Here is a 19764-nt window from a genome sequence, read left to right on the forward strand (position 1 = left end):
CCTACACAACATTTACACAGTGGCGCAAGCAAAGACACAGTGACCTAACTCTGCCTTCAGAGTGTAAAATATGCCACCTGAGTATGTTTTTAGGATGAACCACATAGCATATAATATTTAAAAAGCTATTTTGATGGGACCATACTCACCCCATATTCCCATGAATATTGCAAAGAACACTGTTGACTCATTATCAAACAAATGGGCGAACTGTAAAAATAACAGTAACAACACAGAGACACTTAATATCCAACACAGTGCAAAAGAAGGGACATTGCAAGTCTTTTCAGGGTACCACCAGGTATATTTACCTTTGAAGCCCAGCAGGTGGTATTGAGTCTCCAGTAATCACACACTTGATCACAGAGTGGGCACATGATCATCTGACCACCAATGTTAGGGTCGCAGATTTCCATGCTACCCAAGGAAGAGTGAAGGTGTTTCAGATGTGGTGAGGCTGGAGATGAAAATCTAAGCTTATTCTTATCAGGACAACTGTTTTATAGCTTCTCACATGTAGTGGAAGGAGACAGAAAGCTGTAGTTTCTAGAGGGCGTCAAGGCATATTTTCAGGATCACATTTTCACAGCTCATTATTCAAGGGAGATTTTTCATAAAGCACTCAATGAGAGAAAATTGGTGTGTTTATCTTATCCTCAGAAATATCAATTATTTACTGACATAGACACCAGCCAAATGTCAAGGAAATAATAATAATAGACTCAGCATAAGATAAAGATGTTTTCTGTGGATATCATACCATCCTTACCTGCTGGGATTATTGTTCATTGATAGTAAGCCATAAATAAAGCAAGCTAAGCCAACCAAAGCTGCAATGAACAGCATCTCTGTGTAAAAACCAAGAAAGACAAAGTAGATAGCAATTTTTTCTCCATAATAATCCCTGTAAAAGAGAGTGAAAATAGAATCTGAAGTTAGCAGAATGCTTTCATGCAAGGAGCCTTAGCTTTGTGTTTAGAAAGACATGTGTTCTAATTTTGGATTCACTGCCTTCTGGTCGTGTAATTTTGGTAAACTTACTCACCTCTCTGGACTCCACTTTCCACATAACGAACCACAGAACGATACTTATCCCATAGTATAAGAATAGTTGTAAGACTTAAAAGATTAGCGTAAAGGAGAAGCCCTTGAATGGAATTTAAATTTGGGAAAGTAAGTCTGAAGAGCATCTTGAGTTTGAAGAAAGTAGAATTATTTTGAAATAAACTACAGAATGTTCTGAAATGCAACTTTGGTTAGTAAATGAAAGGCATCAAGGTTACAGTCATAACCTGCACGTTTTTTCTCTTTCCTTTTCTTTCTAAAACTGAAGAAGGCACTTTGACCAGGCTCTTCCTATGAATCTCAGTTTACTCCTAGTCTTTGCTATTCATCAGTCATGAAAAGACATTATAAATGAGTAAGTGAAGAATCTTTAAAATACGCAGCTCAGCATTTGTTGAGAAGCGACTGAGTTAATGAGCATAAATGTTCCCCTACAATGCAATTTTTTTTTAAAACTGAGTTCCTTTTAGGAACCTGAGAATGTAGTTTTCTCTGTCTCAGAAAACCAGGTTTTATTGAATTAAACTGGTTCATCCCTCTTCATTGCTATAGAGGCCAGCTAATCAAAATTGTGAGACTTCCCAGTTTCATGCACAGCAGAGATGAATTTCTTTTGAGTTCTAATAGCATATTATATACTTTGATGAAACGCTTAATATTAAATTGTAATTTCCACACGTGCTTTACATAAGGTGATACCAAACAAATGTTTCTCAACAAGAAGCATTTAACTTTGCTATTATATTATCTTAATATTATAAAAGTATTATAGTTGCTGTAAATATATTTATTCTACATAACTATGCAGCAATATATCTATTTCATTTTTAGGCATTAAGAAGTGCAAAATAGATGATATTGAAATAAAATTATATGAAACTATCAAAATGGAAAGAAAATAAAGGAACTGAAAGTGTATGTAAAATTGAAAACTGAAATGCCAGTAGATAGCAATTTTGGTAGTGATCAGTGCCCAGAAAACAGAAAAAAATCAAAGATATGTGGAGGTGGAATTGAATTTTGGTATAGAGATAATGTGAAATATGTAACATTTAAGAATTTTTAATTCCTTATTGTACATATTTAATATCCACTAGGACCCAGAGATGAAGTAAAAAATTTTTTCCTATTCTGCAGTTTCTTTTTCTTTTTGTCACCAGTACCTCAGATAAGATTCTCGATATCATTGGTGGAGATTTCAACAACTCCCCAGGCCCTCGGCTTCATCCTCACTCGCTGGGTGTCCTAACCATATCCCAGCAGCTTTCCTATCCCACGTGGAAAATTCTAAGAGACACCTTTATTTTTATTTTCCCTGGTGCAATAAACTGAAATATAATCAGATACAAAAAATATACTTGGTTTAAGTGCATGATTCAGTAAGTTCAAAGCCAAAGTTCATGGAACCACCATTCCAGTCACATGAGCAGCTCTTGTATCACTTCATAACCTTCCCTTGCACAGATGTCACTAACCCTTTCCTCCAGATCGAGTCCTGGCTCAGTACAATTCAAATTTCGCCCCTACAGTGTTGCATTTTCCAGAATACTCTTAAATAGAAATGCAGTGTATGTTTTTGTCAGTTGCTTATTTTTTCTAGCATAATGATCTTCAGTTCCCTTATTCGTTTTTCTAATTCTGAAAAATTTTTTGTTGGGATGTAAGATAATTTGTTATGTAGTCTTATGTTCAAGAATTTGCCTTGTTTCTAAGGTTTTATTATTCCTAAATTTCCATGAACATATGTTTCTGGGCACAAACGCTTCATTTTTCTGGTTAAACACTTGCAAATGAAACTGCAGGATCACAAGGAAAGCAGGCATTTAACTTTATAGGAAGCTGCCAAACTGCTGTGTAAACTTGCTGGAACATAATGTCCTCCCAGCAGCATGTGACAGATTCCAAGAGCTCCACTCTGCCACCAGCGTCTCCTGTCATGTGTCTTCCTGATTTTCGCTTTCCTGGCAGAGGTATAATGGTATCTAAACAACATTTTCACGTTTATTCCCCTAGTAAATAATATTATTGAAACTTTCATATGCTTATTGGTCACCTATAAACATAGTTCTTTGGTGAAACTATCTCACAATTCTTCATGCATTGTTAAACTCTTTTGTCACCTTACTGAGTTACAAGAGTTCCTTATATAATCTAAATAAAAGTCATTTAAGCTACAAATATATTCTACCAGTCTGTTGTTTGATTTTTGCAACTGCCTCATAAAAAAGCAAACATTTTGAATTTGTTTAAATCAAATGTATCAATTTTTGTTGTGTTTTTTCCCCCTGTCTTATCTGAGAAAATCACACAGAACCCAAGGTCATTTAGAGTTTTCTCCTCCATGTTCTTTTAAATGTCTTTGCAGTTTTATTTCCTATAATCTGATCCACGTCACATTAAAGTTTTCTACAGGAAAGGGTCAGTATTGGTGTTTGCTTTATGGATAACACATGTGAGCCAGCATCATTGAATGAGAGGCTGTAGTTCCTTCACTGAGTTACCAGGTATATTTATTGAAAATTAACTGATCATGAAGGTGTGGATCTATTTCTGAGCTTCCCCTTTTTCAGTCTTCATTTGTAAATTGTTTGAAATATCCAATAGTTTGCAAGAATAATTCAAAGAAAGTCCACAGATGCTTTGATTCTTTAATTGTAAACATTTTGCTACATCTGCATCCTCTCTTTGTCTCTGTCTCTCTCTCTCTTCCTTCCTGCCCCTTTTGAAAACAAATTGAATATACTGTGTTCCTGTACAGACAGTGAAATACTAAACATTTCACTGTTTTTTTTTTTTTTTTTTTTTTTTTTTTTTTTTTTTTTTTTTTTTTGTGGTACTGGGGATCGAACTCATTGACCTCGTGCTTGCCAGGCAGGCACTTATGCACTGAGCCAAAACCCCAGCCCTTCACTGTTCAGTCTTAAGAATAAAGTTATTCTCTTCCGTAACCACTGTAGACAAATTCTCCCCACAGTGGCTCTTCTCTGCATTTGCTGCCACTGTGAATGTAATATTTTCTCTTACGCTTTTTCAGTTACTTAAAGGTTTACACTGTTTTTACTCATTTACATTAGCTTTTCTTCTCCAAACATTTATTCAAAAATTAATTCCATGGTTGAAACTGAAACATAGGATAACTTGTTATACATGGAATTCCAATATAAGAAAAGGATGAAACATTTTTAAAATTATTGTTTAAGCTACATATTTGTTATCCCATGAAGTATCTGAGCTTTGTCTTTGCAGTAAAAGGAAATTTGCAAATATTCCAGTTATTCCAGATACTCCCTGCTGACTTGAGATGAAATGCTTCTGTGTACCGGGATTATGAAAACCAACTTCTGACAAATATATTTAGCATTGTACACTTACAGTAGACAGGTGAGTAATATTGGGTGAACAAATGGTGCAATACATTTTGAATAATGCAAAAGATGCAAACATCCATTGTGACAACTTTATTTGTTTGAAAATATCCTGCAAAAAATATTCTCCAACAGCAAAATACCTACTGATGTTCTTGCCAACACTAAACACAATAGTTAAAAATGTGGGACATCCCACTATTTGTATATAGAAAAATTAATAAATGGAACCAGGCATGGTAGCACACGCTTGTAATTCCAGCACTTGGGAAGCTGAGGCAGGAAGATGCTGTGAGTTTAAGGTCACACAGCAGGCTACACAGTGAGTTCAAGGCCAGCCTAAATTACATAGCGAGACCCTGTCTCAAAACACAAAGAACCCTAATAAATGTCTAGAAATTAGTAAGATTCTACATTGTTTTCCAAAAGTAGGAGACAGATCTTGATATGTTTACTGAAAAAGATACACATAATGTACATAGTGAAAAAAGGAAAGATGTCAAAAATTATGACAGCTACTTTATCAAACAATTACGTTAATAAGTGTCTAATACAAACATCTAACATGCTCTTGGCAAACTGTATTTGTGTATCATTTCTCTTGTGCAAGCACCAAAATCTTAGTGGATACTCCTAGACTTACTCCCAGATGTTTCTTCTTTGGTGTTCAATGAAGGTGGATTTTCCACTTAAAAGTTTGCATATTTCACTATTCCTTACATCTTTTTATAAATTTGATGTTTTGTAACTTAAGAATTAAAGTTCAGTTACATAAAAGAATTGAAACAGGCAGCCAAGCAAAAGAATTTTCATAACGACTTAGAAAACATCAGTATCTAAACTAGTGAGGATTTTCGTTTTTAGATGTCTCTTATTTGCCTTACACTGTTCCTATTGTCGACATTTCAATGTGTTGTGTGGATGAACCAAAATCAGTCTCAAAAATTGGGTGCTGAAATACTGCTGTACAAACACAGCAGTGCAAGAGTAAATGCGAATAATACAACAGCCTCTAGGAGCAAGCGGTCTGCAATTTAATAGTTCCTTTACCAAAATCGCAGTGAAAGTCTCTTAATATCATATACACTCATACATGCTATGAATGTATGGTTCATATAAAAACTGATATGCAAAGATATATTTCATAGTATATTATGCATATATATTTCAGATAAAAATATACAGATATGTTTCATAATATATATTATTCATGTATTTTTGAGATAAAAACAGTATTTATCTTTTCCTCAACAAAACCCTAAAGAATTAAGGTTACAAAACAAATTATTTTCCAGCTCTCTGAGATCATCACATGGACAAATATTAATGTACTGCTTTTCTCCTACGTTCTAAATTCTTGCACTCTAAATGAAAAACAAAACTAATAGAGACAAAATACACACATCTTCCTTAGTTATCAGATAATGCCCAAATGAAAGCACTAATATCATTTCCATCTTACAGAGAGCAAGTAAGCAAAGTGACCACATTTGAACAACTTTTGAGAGGCAGAACTTATATTTCAGAAGCTTTTCAGAAGTCAATCTGGTAAAACGCTAAGGCCTAGACTCTAAACCATCTTGCTGTGTCTGTTCCCTCTCAGAGATCTGGACAGTAATTTTCTGCTCCCTAGTAAAATATTGATCATTGTATACATAGGGAACAGAGAAAATGTAGAATGTAGTCACTGAAAATGGCAGTAAAAAATAACAATATGACGCCATGCTGAATAAGAATAACGTCAAATTTGAATTAGTATGATCTTGTGTAAGAAACTTACCTAATCAAATCCAAAGGCTGCTCCTTGTAAAAGTAGGAAAATCGAGCCCAGTTCTTATACAGTATGTGCCTTTCATTGACAGGATTTGGAGGTTCTGATGACTTCCAGTACTGGCCCTATAAATATTCAAGGAGACAATAACAAGGACAAAGACAAAAATAAAAGTTAAGTAAATGAGCACTCTTTCCTTTTTTTAAAGAGTACTAGTGGGCCAGGATAATCCCCTTTTTAATATTAATATTTTATCATTCATCATGTGAAATCTATCAAAAACTCTATTCATAGTGATTTACTCAGTTCGTAACAATTTTCTAAAAGTTCAAGTTAAAGGTTGAGACTTTGCCTTTGCTTAGCTCGTTCCTTCTGCCCAGAGTGTCCCTTCTTTCCCAATGAAATTTGCAAATGCCATTTCCAGCTCAGAGAGTGGTGTCACTATGGAGCTGGCTGAGGCTGTAGAAATATACCAGCAATTTTAATTTATAGATAGAAAAGTTAAATCTTTAGAGAATTTAAGTAGTGGATACAAGGCATACAGGTATAACAGAAAGAAACACTTGCCTTTACTCATGGGTCCTTATTGCTCCCCATTTCCCAACAAACTCAAAATTTTACAGCACAGTTTATCACTTGAGAGCCATCAGCATTATTTTTTTTTTATGTAATTCTTTGCTCATGGTTAGGTAATGAGCAGCTGTATCCACATCCTTTCATTGTCTAATATATATGTACCATGTACATAGTAGCTACTTTATAGATTATTTTCATTTGTGTAGACAAGTGAACTGCTAAAGGTACCTCTAAGAATACCCAGCGTAAAATGTGAAACTTTATAAGGTATAAAATTTTATATAATGTATCTTCCAACTTCATTCTTCTGCAGCCAGTTCCACTGAATCTTGAAAAATGAATTTTTTAAAAAATAAGAGTAATGTATTTGAGAATCTTGTAGAAAAGCACTTATCAAGCAGATAAGGGAAATTATGTTTCCTACATTTGCCTTCAGAAGAGACAAAGGCAAAAATAAGAGAGGAGAACAATTAGCTATAAGTTACAGCCTTCTCAAATGACAAATGAGTGTCCCTGAGTTTCCAAGGAACACGAGTAACTAGTGACACTGAGAAGCACAGGTTAAAATTGTGGGTGGCTGAGAATTTACCTTTGGTTGCGCAATATTGCACTGCAAGAAGGAAATACAGGCTCCAACACAAATAAATAAAAATTCTCACGATCTTCAAAGAGTAAGCTCTGCTGTGAAAGAAGACTGGCAGATAAAGTGCACCAATGGGTTTATTTATCTACTTTAGAGCTCTCTACGAATGTGCCTAGTATCATTTAGAATCCATGATTCCCTAAGGCTTTTTTTTCTTTCCTGAAGGGGAAAATATGTATGTGGGTTGGATGAGATTAGAGGAAGAAGGGGAATGATTGGTCTCTCTAACACTTAAGTTAGGTATACCTAGCTTGATACTTGTACTGAAAATAGTTACTGATTTTGAAAAATTCTACTCTACTACTCAAAATGCATCAAAATTAATAAGCTAATTAGGGCCAGGGTAAAGATCAGTGCTACAGTGATTGTCTGGCAAGCACAAGGTTCTGAGTTTGACTACTGTTACCAATAGTAATAATAATTGGCTAATTAATATTGACTGAGAGTCAGTTCTCCTCATTTTTATTAACAGAGAATGGCAGTATTCTAAATCCAGGGAAACCCGTGAGATTTGAGCCTCTGGAAGCTACTGCAACAATATTTCCTGCAAAAACCTGGCAATGAATGCCACTTGATTCTATGGAAACAACCATCTCTCCTATATGGCTGAGGAGGGTGCTTTTGCAATGAGAGTATATTGTAAAAAAAAAAAAACAAAACAAAAAACCTCTTCATATGTGAGAAAGAGTAAAATTGAAACAAAAGAAACAAAGCATCTAAAGGATGACTTCCTATATGTTCAGTCATGTGATTTCTACTGCAATGCATGATGGAATCCATACACTGACTATCCAGAAAGGCAAAACTAGGAAAAGCCTTGGATACCAGGTATGATCCCATGGGTGCATCACATAAAAAATCACAACTCTGTAGAACTTACAAGACTGAATACTTTTGTACAATGATATTCCAGCCTCCAGGAAAAAATTCTTCTGAATCTCATTTGTTAGTCTGAATGGTTTGTGGTGAACTGAAATCTCTAATTTGTAATGCACTTATATTCATGTTTTATTTCTAGGAAATTTCTAGCTTACTTATAATTCTGTACAATAACATCTAAGAAATGCATATGTAGATATATACATTATACAAATGATGAAATTAAAATCATATAATAAATGCATGCAATTAAAATTATTTAGAGTTTCAAAACTTTATGACAAAAGACCTGGTTGATGGATTCATTTAGAAATTTCAAATATTATAAATTTTTCAGTGTGGTTATTATTTTTGAAATAGATTCAAAACTGAAATATGAAATACAGCAATACTTAATAGTGAACTTTTAATACCTTCATTGCAAACAGTACCATGTATTTCAGCATCACTTGTGAAATTTTCAGTTGGGAACAAACAGGTCCTTTGAATATTTTCCATCATGAGCAAGAAGTAATCATCTGGATGGGGAATGCTAATAGAGATTTAATTTCTCCAAAAAGGTGCTCCCTGAATATGTAAGGAAGGGGGCCTGCCAGTTCACAGTTGAAATTGTACTTACATCATGGAGTGGGTAGGCAGATGAGTAAGTGTTAGAATTCAGCAGTCTTTCAATCCCAAACTTCTTTTTCCCATCTTCTACACCAAAAGGACACCGTGAAAGAATATAGTACACCTGAAAGGTAAATGCAGAGACACTAGCACCATTCAGATTCTTATGCTTTTAGGTTTTAGCCAGGTTTCACTAAGTCCATTGTGCCTGTGGACACAGAGCATGACTGTAGAAGGAGGGTTCCCTTCGTTATTAGGGGGGAGAAGGAATCATGGGGTTGCGTGGCATATGCAGGAATTTAGCTCACGGCTCTGAGAGCTCCCCATTCTAACGGTGGGTGTGAGGGCAGATGGGCCTCTGTTCCTTTGCTCCCTTGTTCCAGCTCCTCTGTGAGCCTCTCATGCCAGAACTCCAGCAATAATCAGTGTTTCGAGTTGGAGTCTCAAATCATCACTAATGAATAGTTCACTTGGAGAAATGGCGGCCAGGACTAACACTTAGCTGTGCTGTTTTGAGCATTTCTTCAACTTATTATTTGATGATCATATGAGGCCTTTACTGGCTATTATCTTGAGTTAAATTTATGAATACAGGTTATTGTATCCTTGTGACCACTCAGCAATGCCTTGTATCTCCACATCCCTTTTGCCTTGCACTCAGTTCAGGCCGTGGTGTCTCAGCACCCGTGCTTCTATCCACTCGACCTCACCTGCTGCCTGTCTCCCAGCACCTGTTCAGAATTTCAACCTTTCTGAGGACAAAGTTCTGAGGACTTTCAGCACCATCTGAGATAAGTTTGCCTTTCTTTAACACTTATTTCCACTTTTCTTGTACATTTCATCTGCCAAAGTGTGGAGTGGAATGGATTTTGTCTTTAGACGATTATTATCTAACCTGTTAATCCATCCTAAAGGTATCTTAATATTCCATTTCAATGAAGGAAACTTATTTACAGCTTTTCATTTAATGAATAATGTGATAAATAAAAACCATTTTATAGACTTTGGAGTATCTGCTTAAGAAATTCAGAGACAGCAACTCTGAAGTGGATTGTTACCAAGTGGAAAATTTACCCCACCAGCTATAAAAATGCACTATAAACTACAGTAATAAGTATTGTATTTTCAAATAAAAAGAAACCTCAATTTGGCTTTAAAAAGAAAAGAATTTCTTACAAAAACTGTTGTGAGAGAGAGGGAACCAAAGCAAAAGGAGGAAGAGCCAGGAGAGCTGCAAACAGCTGAATGGTTAGCAAGGAAAGGCTCTTGTTTGTAGGTGAGGGCCAGGCCATGTCCCTTTCTGTGTGAGGGCAGTACCCCTCCGGTCAGTGCTAGCACACAGCAAGGTGAGTCACAGTCCATTCCCCACCAGGGTGAGAGGAGCTGACTTAAAATGTAGCCAAGGCAGCCAACAAGAGCTTTGATGGATCAGAGGAGAGAAAAGTGCAACTCACCGCTGGATGAAATAAAGAGAATGCGTATTTGGAAGGATCATTTTGGCTTTTATTTTAGTAACCAAGTAGTTACTAAAGATGCTGTAAGGCAAAGTACAGGCGTAAAAGAAGCAAAGTTTGCCTACCTCCCAAAGGGAAGCCCCCTTCTCCCTTTTCTCCAAGTATTTCCTTTAGAGAAGTTTTAACTGTAAGTTCCTTCTCCCTTTCCAAGAGATGAGTGGGAATCCTTTTAAAAATGGAACAAGCCTTGTTAGTTTAACAACCCAGGAAAGTTTAACTTAAGATTTTAAATAGTTATCCAGAAAGCTAGGATCTTCCCTATATCTCTGTGGTAGTTTAGCTTGGGGACTTAGCTATATGTGGGACTACCAGATGACATAAAGATATGTTTCATATATGTTTTTTATAGTTGATTAACATCATCAAACATTATGATTACCAGGATGGACTACATGTTAAATGGCATTGTAATGTCAAGCTGGCGAGGTGGCAGGAGTGCCTGTAAGTATTCTACAAGTCGTGTGAAGAAGAGTGGCTCTTTTCACTAAGAGTTTCACAGAACAAGAAACACAGGGTATTTATCTGTCTCTGTTTTCTAAGATTTTAGAACACAGGTAAAGGTTAACATTGGTAAGCTGAGACAAAAAGACGTAGAGATTAATAGAGCAGAATAGATCATTGCAGGACACAGTGTGTAAAATAAATGTGAAAACTCTCAGAATAATAATGAAGTTGTTTTGGTCAACCCTAAAAACATGAGAAGTACATAAAAGTGACAGGGTATAAAAGAGAGGATCTTATATATGTTGACTTCATAACAAATACCACAAATATCATAATGAATATCACAAAAGACCATTATGACCATCAGCCTCCAGAAGAGCAGCCACAAACTTGTACAAAAAGAATTTCCATAAAAACATCTGCCCAGCACATGCGTTTTCAACCCCAGGGTGATGCCACACTTGCTAAATCACTGTGGCCAATGATTATTGTTTCACAATATCTGACATAACTCTTTTCATTTTCATCTTTAGAAAGAGCCCCTGGCCTCAAACTCATGGAAAACACCCACAGTTTGCCATGAAGATGTGATTGCCATTGCAATGCTTTGCTATCTGTTCCCAAATAAATATCTTTACTCCTTGACAAAGCTCTGAATTTTTTAAAAAAATTAGATAGGCAATAGATACATGAGTTATGAAAAAGCACCAGCAAAAAAAAAAAAAAAAAAAACCAAAAAAACCCCCAGAATTTGAATGCTTTTAGTAATTACAGCACATTGGCTGACCATATATACTCATATTGTAAAAAACTGACTTCCGTTTGTTACCAAGCACAAGAATTATTAATTACAGGTTGAGCAACAAAAGCTGAAAATACAAAAAGTAAAATACTGCAGGCATACTTTAGAGATACTGCACAATAAAGATCAGACCACCACAATAAAGTCGATTACAAAAACTTTTGTTTCCCAGTGCACACAGAAGTTATGTTTGCACTACAAAACAGTCCATTAGTACAATAGTGGGGTGTCCAAAACAACCAAGGCATATACCTTAATTAAAAATAATGATAAAAAGGCCAACAATCATATGAGTCCTAAGAAGTCATTTGCTGGCAGAGGGTCTATCTGGTCTGCCTGCATGCTGAGGGCTACTGACCTCCTGACCTACCAGAGTGGCCTTGGATGAAGATTGGGCTGGATCTGGCAAGCCCTAAAAATAAGACGAAACTTAAGTTCATTGCTTGATGGACTTTTTATTTCAGGAATGATTTGTCTGTAGCATGTAATGCTTCTTGATCGCATTTTACCTAGAGCAGAATATCTTACAAAACCAGAGTCACCACTGTCAAACCTGACTACTGATTCATCAAATAAGTTTCTGCAATATTCTAAATCATATATTGTCCTCTCAAATTTGTGAGCAGCATCTTCAAGAGGAGTGGTGTCCAACTCCATAAAGCACCTAGTTTATTAATCCAAAAGGAGCAACTTTTCATCCATTAAGGTTTTTGTGTGTTTTTCTTTTTATTTTATTGGTACATGATAGATACATGTAATGATCACATTAATCATCAGGATTTTGCTTCTACCTGTCTGTGATACAGCTTGCTTCTTTTTTTCCCGTTAACGTTTCATCATACTGTTATACCACTTCAGTCCCATTCTCAAGGTTCACTTCTTTTTTCTCTCTTTTTTTGTCTTTTTCAGACAGGGTCTTGCTGTATAGTTCAGGTAGCCCAGGCTGGTCTTGAATTTGCAATGATCCTCTTGCCTCAGCTTCCCAAGTGCAGGGATTATAGGAGTGCACCACCACAGCCAACTCAGGCTTCACTTTTAATTCTGGTTCTCTTGCTACATCAGATACATCTGCAATTACTTGAAAGTAGGAACCAGCCGCTTTGATCTCCTGATAAATGTTCATGTTTTGATCTCCCATGAACCAGGAACAAAACGGCACGTAGAGTGGTGAGTCTGCTTCAGACAATTTTCAATTTACTTTGCCCAGATCCATCACAAGGATCACTGTGTCTAGCAGCTATTGTCTTACAAGATGTATTTGTTAAATAATAAACATGAAGACCAAGTCATCCCTTTTTTCCTTGGGTTGAAGAATGAAAACTGGATGTCAGGTAACCAGCATGAAAATGGGGTTTTCTTCGTACCTCTCCATTATGCCCCTGGGGTTATTAATGCATTGTCAATGATCAGAAATATTTTGGAGATCTATTTGTTTGTTTGTTCGTTTTACCTGAGCAATATGGTCTGAAAATATTCAGTTGAAAATATTCAAACATTGCAGGCTTGTCCAACCTGCAGCTCACAGGCTGCTACTGTCTTTTCTTAAAAACCCTATAACAAAAATACCTGAAAATAAAAGAAATTTTGCTAATTATACATTTTAATTATGCTACGAATTTGATCTGTGACCCAAGACGATAACTTCTCGCTCACAGTGGCCAAGGGAAACCAAGAGGTTAGACAGTGGAGCTTTTTTTTCCCACTGATAGAACACAGGCAAGGATTTTCTGCAAGTCACCAGGGCTCTGGGAGGCTCAGAGCACTAAGTGAGCACTGTCTTCAGCTTTAAATCTGCATTAGCACTTCATGGAGAGCCTGTCTGCCTTCGACGATTCAAGACTCCCTGTCTTCTCTGATTTATCTATCAAACTCCTAGGTGGTGTCTTCTTCCAATACAAAGCTGTATCACCTACGTTAGATTTCTGTCATTTAAAGTATCCGCCTCCTTCTAGTATCTGAGCTAGGTCTTTTGGGTTTTTGTTTTTGTTTTTTGGTACTAGAGACTGAACTCACAATCTCGTGCTTGCTAGGTAGGTGCTCATACCACTGAGCTAAATCCAAAGCCCCATCCTATGGATGAAGTACTTCCTGCATTTGTTCATCAGCATCTGCTACTCTCCCCGGCGGCACTTTTGTTATGGAGAGCCCTCCTTTCCCTAAACCCTACAGAAGCTCTGCTGGATTCAGGCTTTTCTTTACAGTTCCCTGTGCTCTCTCATCTTTCAGGGAATTCCAGGGCATGTCTTGCTCTCAGTTTGGCTTTGCCTTCAGGAAACAATGATGCTGCATGGATCTTCCACTTGGACTTTCCCCAAACCAGCAATCAGGAGGTTTTGAGTTGTTATCACTTGTCTGCTGACTGGAGCAGCACTTCACGTTTCCCGAATCGTAGCTCTTCTCCTTTGCATACATAGAGAGTTCCACTGGTCCAGGAGGCCTGGCTTCTGGCCTGTCTCGGGCTTTGCCGAGCCTTCTTTACTAAGTTCAGTCATTTATAGCTTTTGACTTAAAGTCAGGGAGGCATCACTGTTCCTCTCACTGGAGCAGGCAGAGGTAAATGCAAGGTCGGTAAGTGGCCAGATTTAAAGAAATCCAGACTGCTTCAGGGAATAGGAGAGGCCATGGTGGATGTGGGCAGCCAGAACACACATGTGTATCAATGAAGTAATCTCTGTGGTACCCCCAGCACTACAATAGTGACATCCAAGACCTCGAATCACAGATACACATAACAGACACACACATGTGTATCAATGAAGTAATCTCTGTGGTACCCCCAGCACTACAATAGTGACATCCAAGACCTCGAATCACAGATACACATAACAGACAATATAAAGATGAAAAAGCCTGACATATGGCAAGAATTACTGAAATCACAGAGAAATGAAGCAAACGTGAATTTAGAAAACCAGCACCAATGGATTTCTCGGTATAGGGTGGTTGTAACTTGAAACTTGTAGAAAATGCAATATTTATGCAGCACAACTAAGCAGAAAACAATCAAGTGAAGTACACTAGTATTAAGCAACAAAAAATGTTCCACTTGGATGGACAGAAACTGACTTAGGTGTACCATGAGAGCCAGTTCTGTATCTCTGTAGTTAAACTGATGAGATTGTTTCTTACCTGTTTCTCTCTTTAGACACACAGAAATTCCTTAGCCTATCTGCCTGTCTGCCTGCCTGTCTGCCCGCCTGTCTGTCTGTCTGTCTATCTATCTATCTATCTATCTATCTATCTATCTATCTACCTAAGAAATAAAGAGAAAAAGGAAGTTAGATGTTATGGTGGATGGGCAGATGCTTTGAAATGAGTAAAACTCCATCCTAATGACAATGTCCTTGTCTTTGCATTTGAACACACAGAGACTACAATGTCCTGGTTGAAGCCAGGAGGAAAGGGACTTTTCTATGTTAATCTTCCAAACGACTTCCTAATAGGACAAATAATACTTCTCCTCTATAAATTAAATGATGAATTAGCCTCGGTATTGCCACTATTTATATGGAACGAGAAGAGGTAAGGAGATAGTTATATTTCTATCACAGATCACACCCATAATTCAGCCCTATGCAGGCACTTGTCTTTGATTAGCAGACTTAAAGAAGCACGTGTTTCACCCAGGTCCCGCTGTAACATCAAGATTGTTGTTTCCTCTCTTACAAAAGTTGTCTCATTTAGAAAGTAGCAGAGTTATAACTTGCCACAAGATCTTCTGACTGTATGTCATATACTCGTTATTTCCTTAAAGATTACCTCTTACGCTTTTTTGTTGTTTAATTCTGTTAGGAGAAAAAATGAAAGTTTTTACAGTTTATACATTCTATTTTATATCAAAATTCTAGAAAATATATTTTATGTAGTATTCTTGCAGCGAATTTTTAAAATATTGATTTAGAAACTAGGAGAAAAATAAAATCTTCAGGAAAAGAGACTATACACAATTTTAAAGGGAAGAGTCTTGTGATTGTTGGGAAACAGATAGTTGAATTAATAAATGACTTATGCAGTATTTGAGCAACATGAAACCAGAAATTTTTCTTCTGACATCAGATCAATAGTGATAACACTGACAATGAAATTATTTATACAAGTCAGGTGCTATCCAAAGCTTTTCACATTTTGTTTATTCCTGAGCATAACCTATGACATGGATATTATTCTCTAAGCATAAAGAAATACTGATTTTTAGATGAGAGATTTTTAGTAGGAAATATACAGAACCCAGGATTACAAATGGATAGGAAATATTATTATTGAAAGGCTGTATATAGTTTGAAGTAGGAAAAGGCAAAGTTCCAGGGCTTCTCAAAGTCTGCTCATATGTAAAAGCTTAAAATATTCAATTTTTACTTAGAATGAGCAATATTTCTCAATACACAGTTAAATTATAAAACCAGCTTTTAAAAGTATAAATGCTATTTATTAAATTTATATAAAATTAAAAAAATAACCTCTGCTCCTCAGTTAAGTGCCTTTTAGGACTGCATGGTATCTTTGACACTATTGTATCAACACTGTCACCTCATTTTGCAGGGCACAGATCCCTGGGTTCAACTCACAACCTTGTGCTTGCCAGGCAGGCACTTCTGTCTCTAAGCTAAATCCCTGGCCAGCCTTTTATTTTTAAACCACATTTTGAGAATTAGCGAAATTAACAGATTAAGTGGACCCCATAGACTTTCCAGTGTGCTCAACACAACCAAATACTTCTCTACAAGAACACCTTACAGACTTGTGTTGCTCATGCCCAGAAATAAAGGCACAAAAGACACACATGCCATACTGGAGAGATGGGACCCAGCTCTTTACTACTTACAATTCTGTTTCTCGATGAGGATTTGAAGAAGGTTGATTTGTCGTCAATGAGGAAGAGCTCCTGGCGATGTCTGTTGAACTGGACAGTGAAATATTCAGGACGAGGATACTTCACACTCTCGGGAAGCTTCACAGGTGTGAGCATGCAGTTAAAAGGCTTGTGCTCCGGCCGGGGAATGTCACTCTCCTGAATAGGCATTTTGATCCCCAACACTTCTGCATAGGTAGCTAGTACCTCCCAAGGAGCATGGATCTTGACAAAGTAAGTTCTTCCATCCTCAGAGTCCTGCATGAAAGAGGCCGGAGAACAGAAAACTTGCTGAGCTGATTAAAGACAAGCAAGCCTTATAAAAATGTTCAAAGGTGTCACAGAGTTTTCAGCAAAAATTTAGAAAATGAATGTGTTAAAGAGTTTTCAGCAAAAATTTAGAAGAGTTTTTAATGTGTTAAAGAGTTTTCAGCAAAAATTTAGAAAGTGAAATGCCCAAAGACATATGTATATATGTGTGTAAGACAGAGAGAGAAAAAACACAGAGACAGAAAAAGAGACAAAGACAATCAGAAACAAAGAGATCATAACTTGAAGAATACAGTGCAGGTTCAAGGTACACTGTGCCCTAAATCCACAACTATATATGTGGTTCTGGGTAATAGTTTAAATTTTAGTGCTGAGATACCATTTCGTAATTTTGTAGAGGTTACATACAAACTATAAGATGTTCTTACTCTTCTAACCCAGCTTCTGTATTAGCCTACACGAAGAGAAAGAACTTTAGATAATAAAGGTTAGTTATGTAGATAAATAGTTAAGTAAACATTGTGTGGTACAATATACATTTATTGGTTCAGTAAAGACAGAGAAATAAGAACAAACGTATATTAGAGTTAGTGGTAGAAGTGGCATAGACGGGCAAAATTTTAAATAGGTCTTTGAAAACAACTGCGAAGGAAATTCTAGAAAAATGGTAAATGAAATGAAGTTGAAAGAAACGGAAAGAAACTGGCATAATCACGAACAGTATCCTGGATTAAATGGTAGGTTGTACTGTGTCTTCAGCTTTCTTACTCCCTGAATAGAAGGGCTTGTACATTGTAAAGTCCTACTCAGGTCTATGACCTACTGACCTACAAAATCACAAGCCAGGGCACACACCTGTGACCAAAAGAATTATACACTGCCCCAAACACAAAATCTAGCTAGTCAACATCAGAAGAGAAAACAACAACACTTAATAAGTAAGATTCTTGCATAAACCATCAGATATATTTACCCTTTTGTCTTCAATTTCCAGTTCAAGACCTGATTTTCTGAGATTTTGTTCAAACTCTTTTCTTCTTTCCTATGGCAAGAGAAAAGAAGAACAAAACAGGATGATGTAAAATGCAGTTCCTAGAGCAATTCAAATTCTGCCTACTCACCAAGAGTAGCTGTCCGCCTCTCACTCTCTTCCTCTTGCTCATACCTTCAAATAAATTGTCTTTTATTAAAAAATACTCTTATCTTTTCCCAGTGCTAAGCAAATGCAATATACAACGGCTGTAACTCAAGATTGCCTCTCTCATGCTGTGTATAAAGATTTTCCTTGTAATTTCCATGAACAAGTTTTTACATGTTACAAAACTGAACATACGTATAAAAATACAACGGATTTGTAAACAATCTCTAAGCAATATTCAGAAACTCTCTTCAAAGATACATATAAAATTTTGTATGTTATGTTCAATAACATAAATTTGTATGTTATGTTCAATAACATAAATTTTTAAACACACTCATAAACAGAGATATCCTGCTCCCAGCTAGAAAGACTCAAGCTTGCAAAAATCAATACTCTTCATTCAATAAGCCATCAATGTAATGCAATGGTAAGCCAAATTATCAAGTCAACTTTTTAATCTTGATGGACAGACTGGCTTTGCTTAGAAAAAGCAAAGATAAATTTTACTACAGGTCATTACTGCGGATAATCCTAACTAGGATTTAAAAACAATGTATTGATGGTCAGAATTACCTTTGGCAGGAAAAATTTCAGAGTGACTAATTGTTTTTAAAATCTTCAATATTCTTTCTAAAATATTCATCTTCAAATAAGCATGTCTACCTTGAGATTTCTCTGTACTTTACAAAGAATAAAATTTTATGTTATTATTGGTATTGGGAAGTGAACTCAGGACCTTGCACTTGCCAGGCAGGTGCTGTGACACTGAGCTATTTCCCTGACTCAAGAATAAAATTTTGATATTTGTTTCTCTGCCTCCAATATTAATGAGAATAGGTTTATGGTAATAGTACAAGGTCTTCTCCCTCATAGCTTTTCATATGTACCCTTCTTCAAAATAAGACAGATTGCAATTTTCAGAAAACCAAACAGTTGCTAAATGGGGGAATACTTTCAATGTACTGTTTTCAATACTGATAAAATGATTGGCTCTTTCTTTAATACAGAAACACATGCTTTTGGGGCTGGGGATTTAGCTCAGTGGCATAAGCACCTGCCTTGCAAGCACGCATCATGAGTTCGATCCCCGGTACCAAAAAAAAAAAAAAAAATGCTTTTGTTAATCAAATGGCCACAGCTAATGCAAATATAATCTGACAGATCAATAAACATGATACTAAACATTAAAGCACTTTGTAATTTTGGGATGGAGTCAAGAATTTTAAAAATATTGACAATTTTATAATAATATGTGCATTTAAATCTTCTTACTTACCTGAACAATTTTCCTCTATATTAATATGTTATACTAACCAGTATAGAGAACAATGTTAATGCCCCTCTATCTCATTAATCAATTCATTTATAATGTATTTATGTTTTATATTTAATCATCACTTGGCAGATTTTGTAATCTTTACCATTTGTAATCTTTACCAGATTCAGGATGCTTTACCAACTAAGCACTCATGCCATTATAAAACTAATTCTATGTAAGATCAAAGTTTAAGACTTCAAGTGTTACAGCTGAAGATAATAAAATCATTTCAATCAATATACTATTTTCCTTATATCAAAGTAATGACAGAATGAACAATAATGTGCTTCTGAGGACAAAGCATTTAGATTACAAAAGATCATGTATGGTAAGTAGAATGGGGACTTTAAGTGGAATAAAAAAATAATCAAAATTTCAACTATTAAAGAGTTTCTGCATATATTATAAAATGAATGATAGTGTGTGTCCAATTTCCATGGCATTGGTTTCCTATGAATCCAAACAGAAAAGGAATTTAGTGGAATATTTATAACATGTTTTAAGTCATCCCTTGTAAC

General features: G+C 36.1%; 1 protein-coding gene across 4 annotated transcripts in view; it reads right to left on the bottom strand.

Moving 5' to 3' along the window:
- The window catches only part of Ano5 (anoctamin 5), a 73967-nt gene that overhangs the window by 28068 nt on the left and 26135 nt on the right, over positions 1-19764 (bottom strand). For all 4 annotated transcript variants that reach the window (XM_013147280.3, XM_063256781.1, XM_063256779.1 and 1 more), the window contains 7 exons: positions 17761-17829; positions 16491-16775; positions 8919-9032; positions 6211-6326; positions 770-904; positions 312-417; positions 150-210 (listed from right to left, as the gene is read on the bottom strand). In XM_013147280.3, the coding sequence (XP_013002734.1) occupies positions 150-210; positions 312-417; positions 770-904; positions 6211-6326; positions 8919-9032; positions 16491-16775; positions 17761-17829 (886 nt within the window). The remainder of the gene's footprint in view (positions 1-149; positions 211-311; positions 418-769; positions 905-6210; positions 6327-8918; positions 9033-16490; positions 16776-17760; positions 17830-19764) is intronic.

Source organism: Cavia porcellus, unplaced genomic scaffold (genome assembly GCF_034190915.1).
Source record: "Cavia porcellus strain 051 isolate PalLab524CR breed Dunkin Hartley unplaced genomic scaffold, mCavPor4.1 scaffold_9, whole genome shotgun sequence".
NCBI classification, from domain to species: domain Eukaryota; kingdom Metazoa; phylum Chordata; class Mammalia; order Rodentia; family Caviidae; genus Cavia; species Cavia porcellus.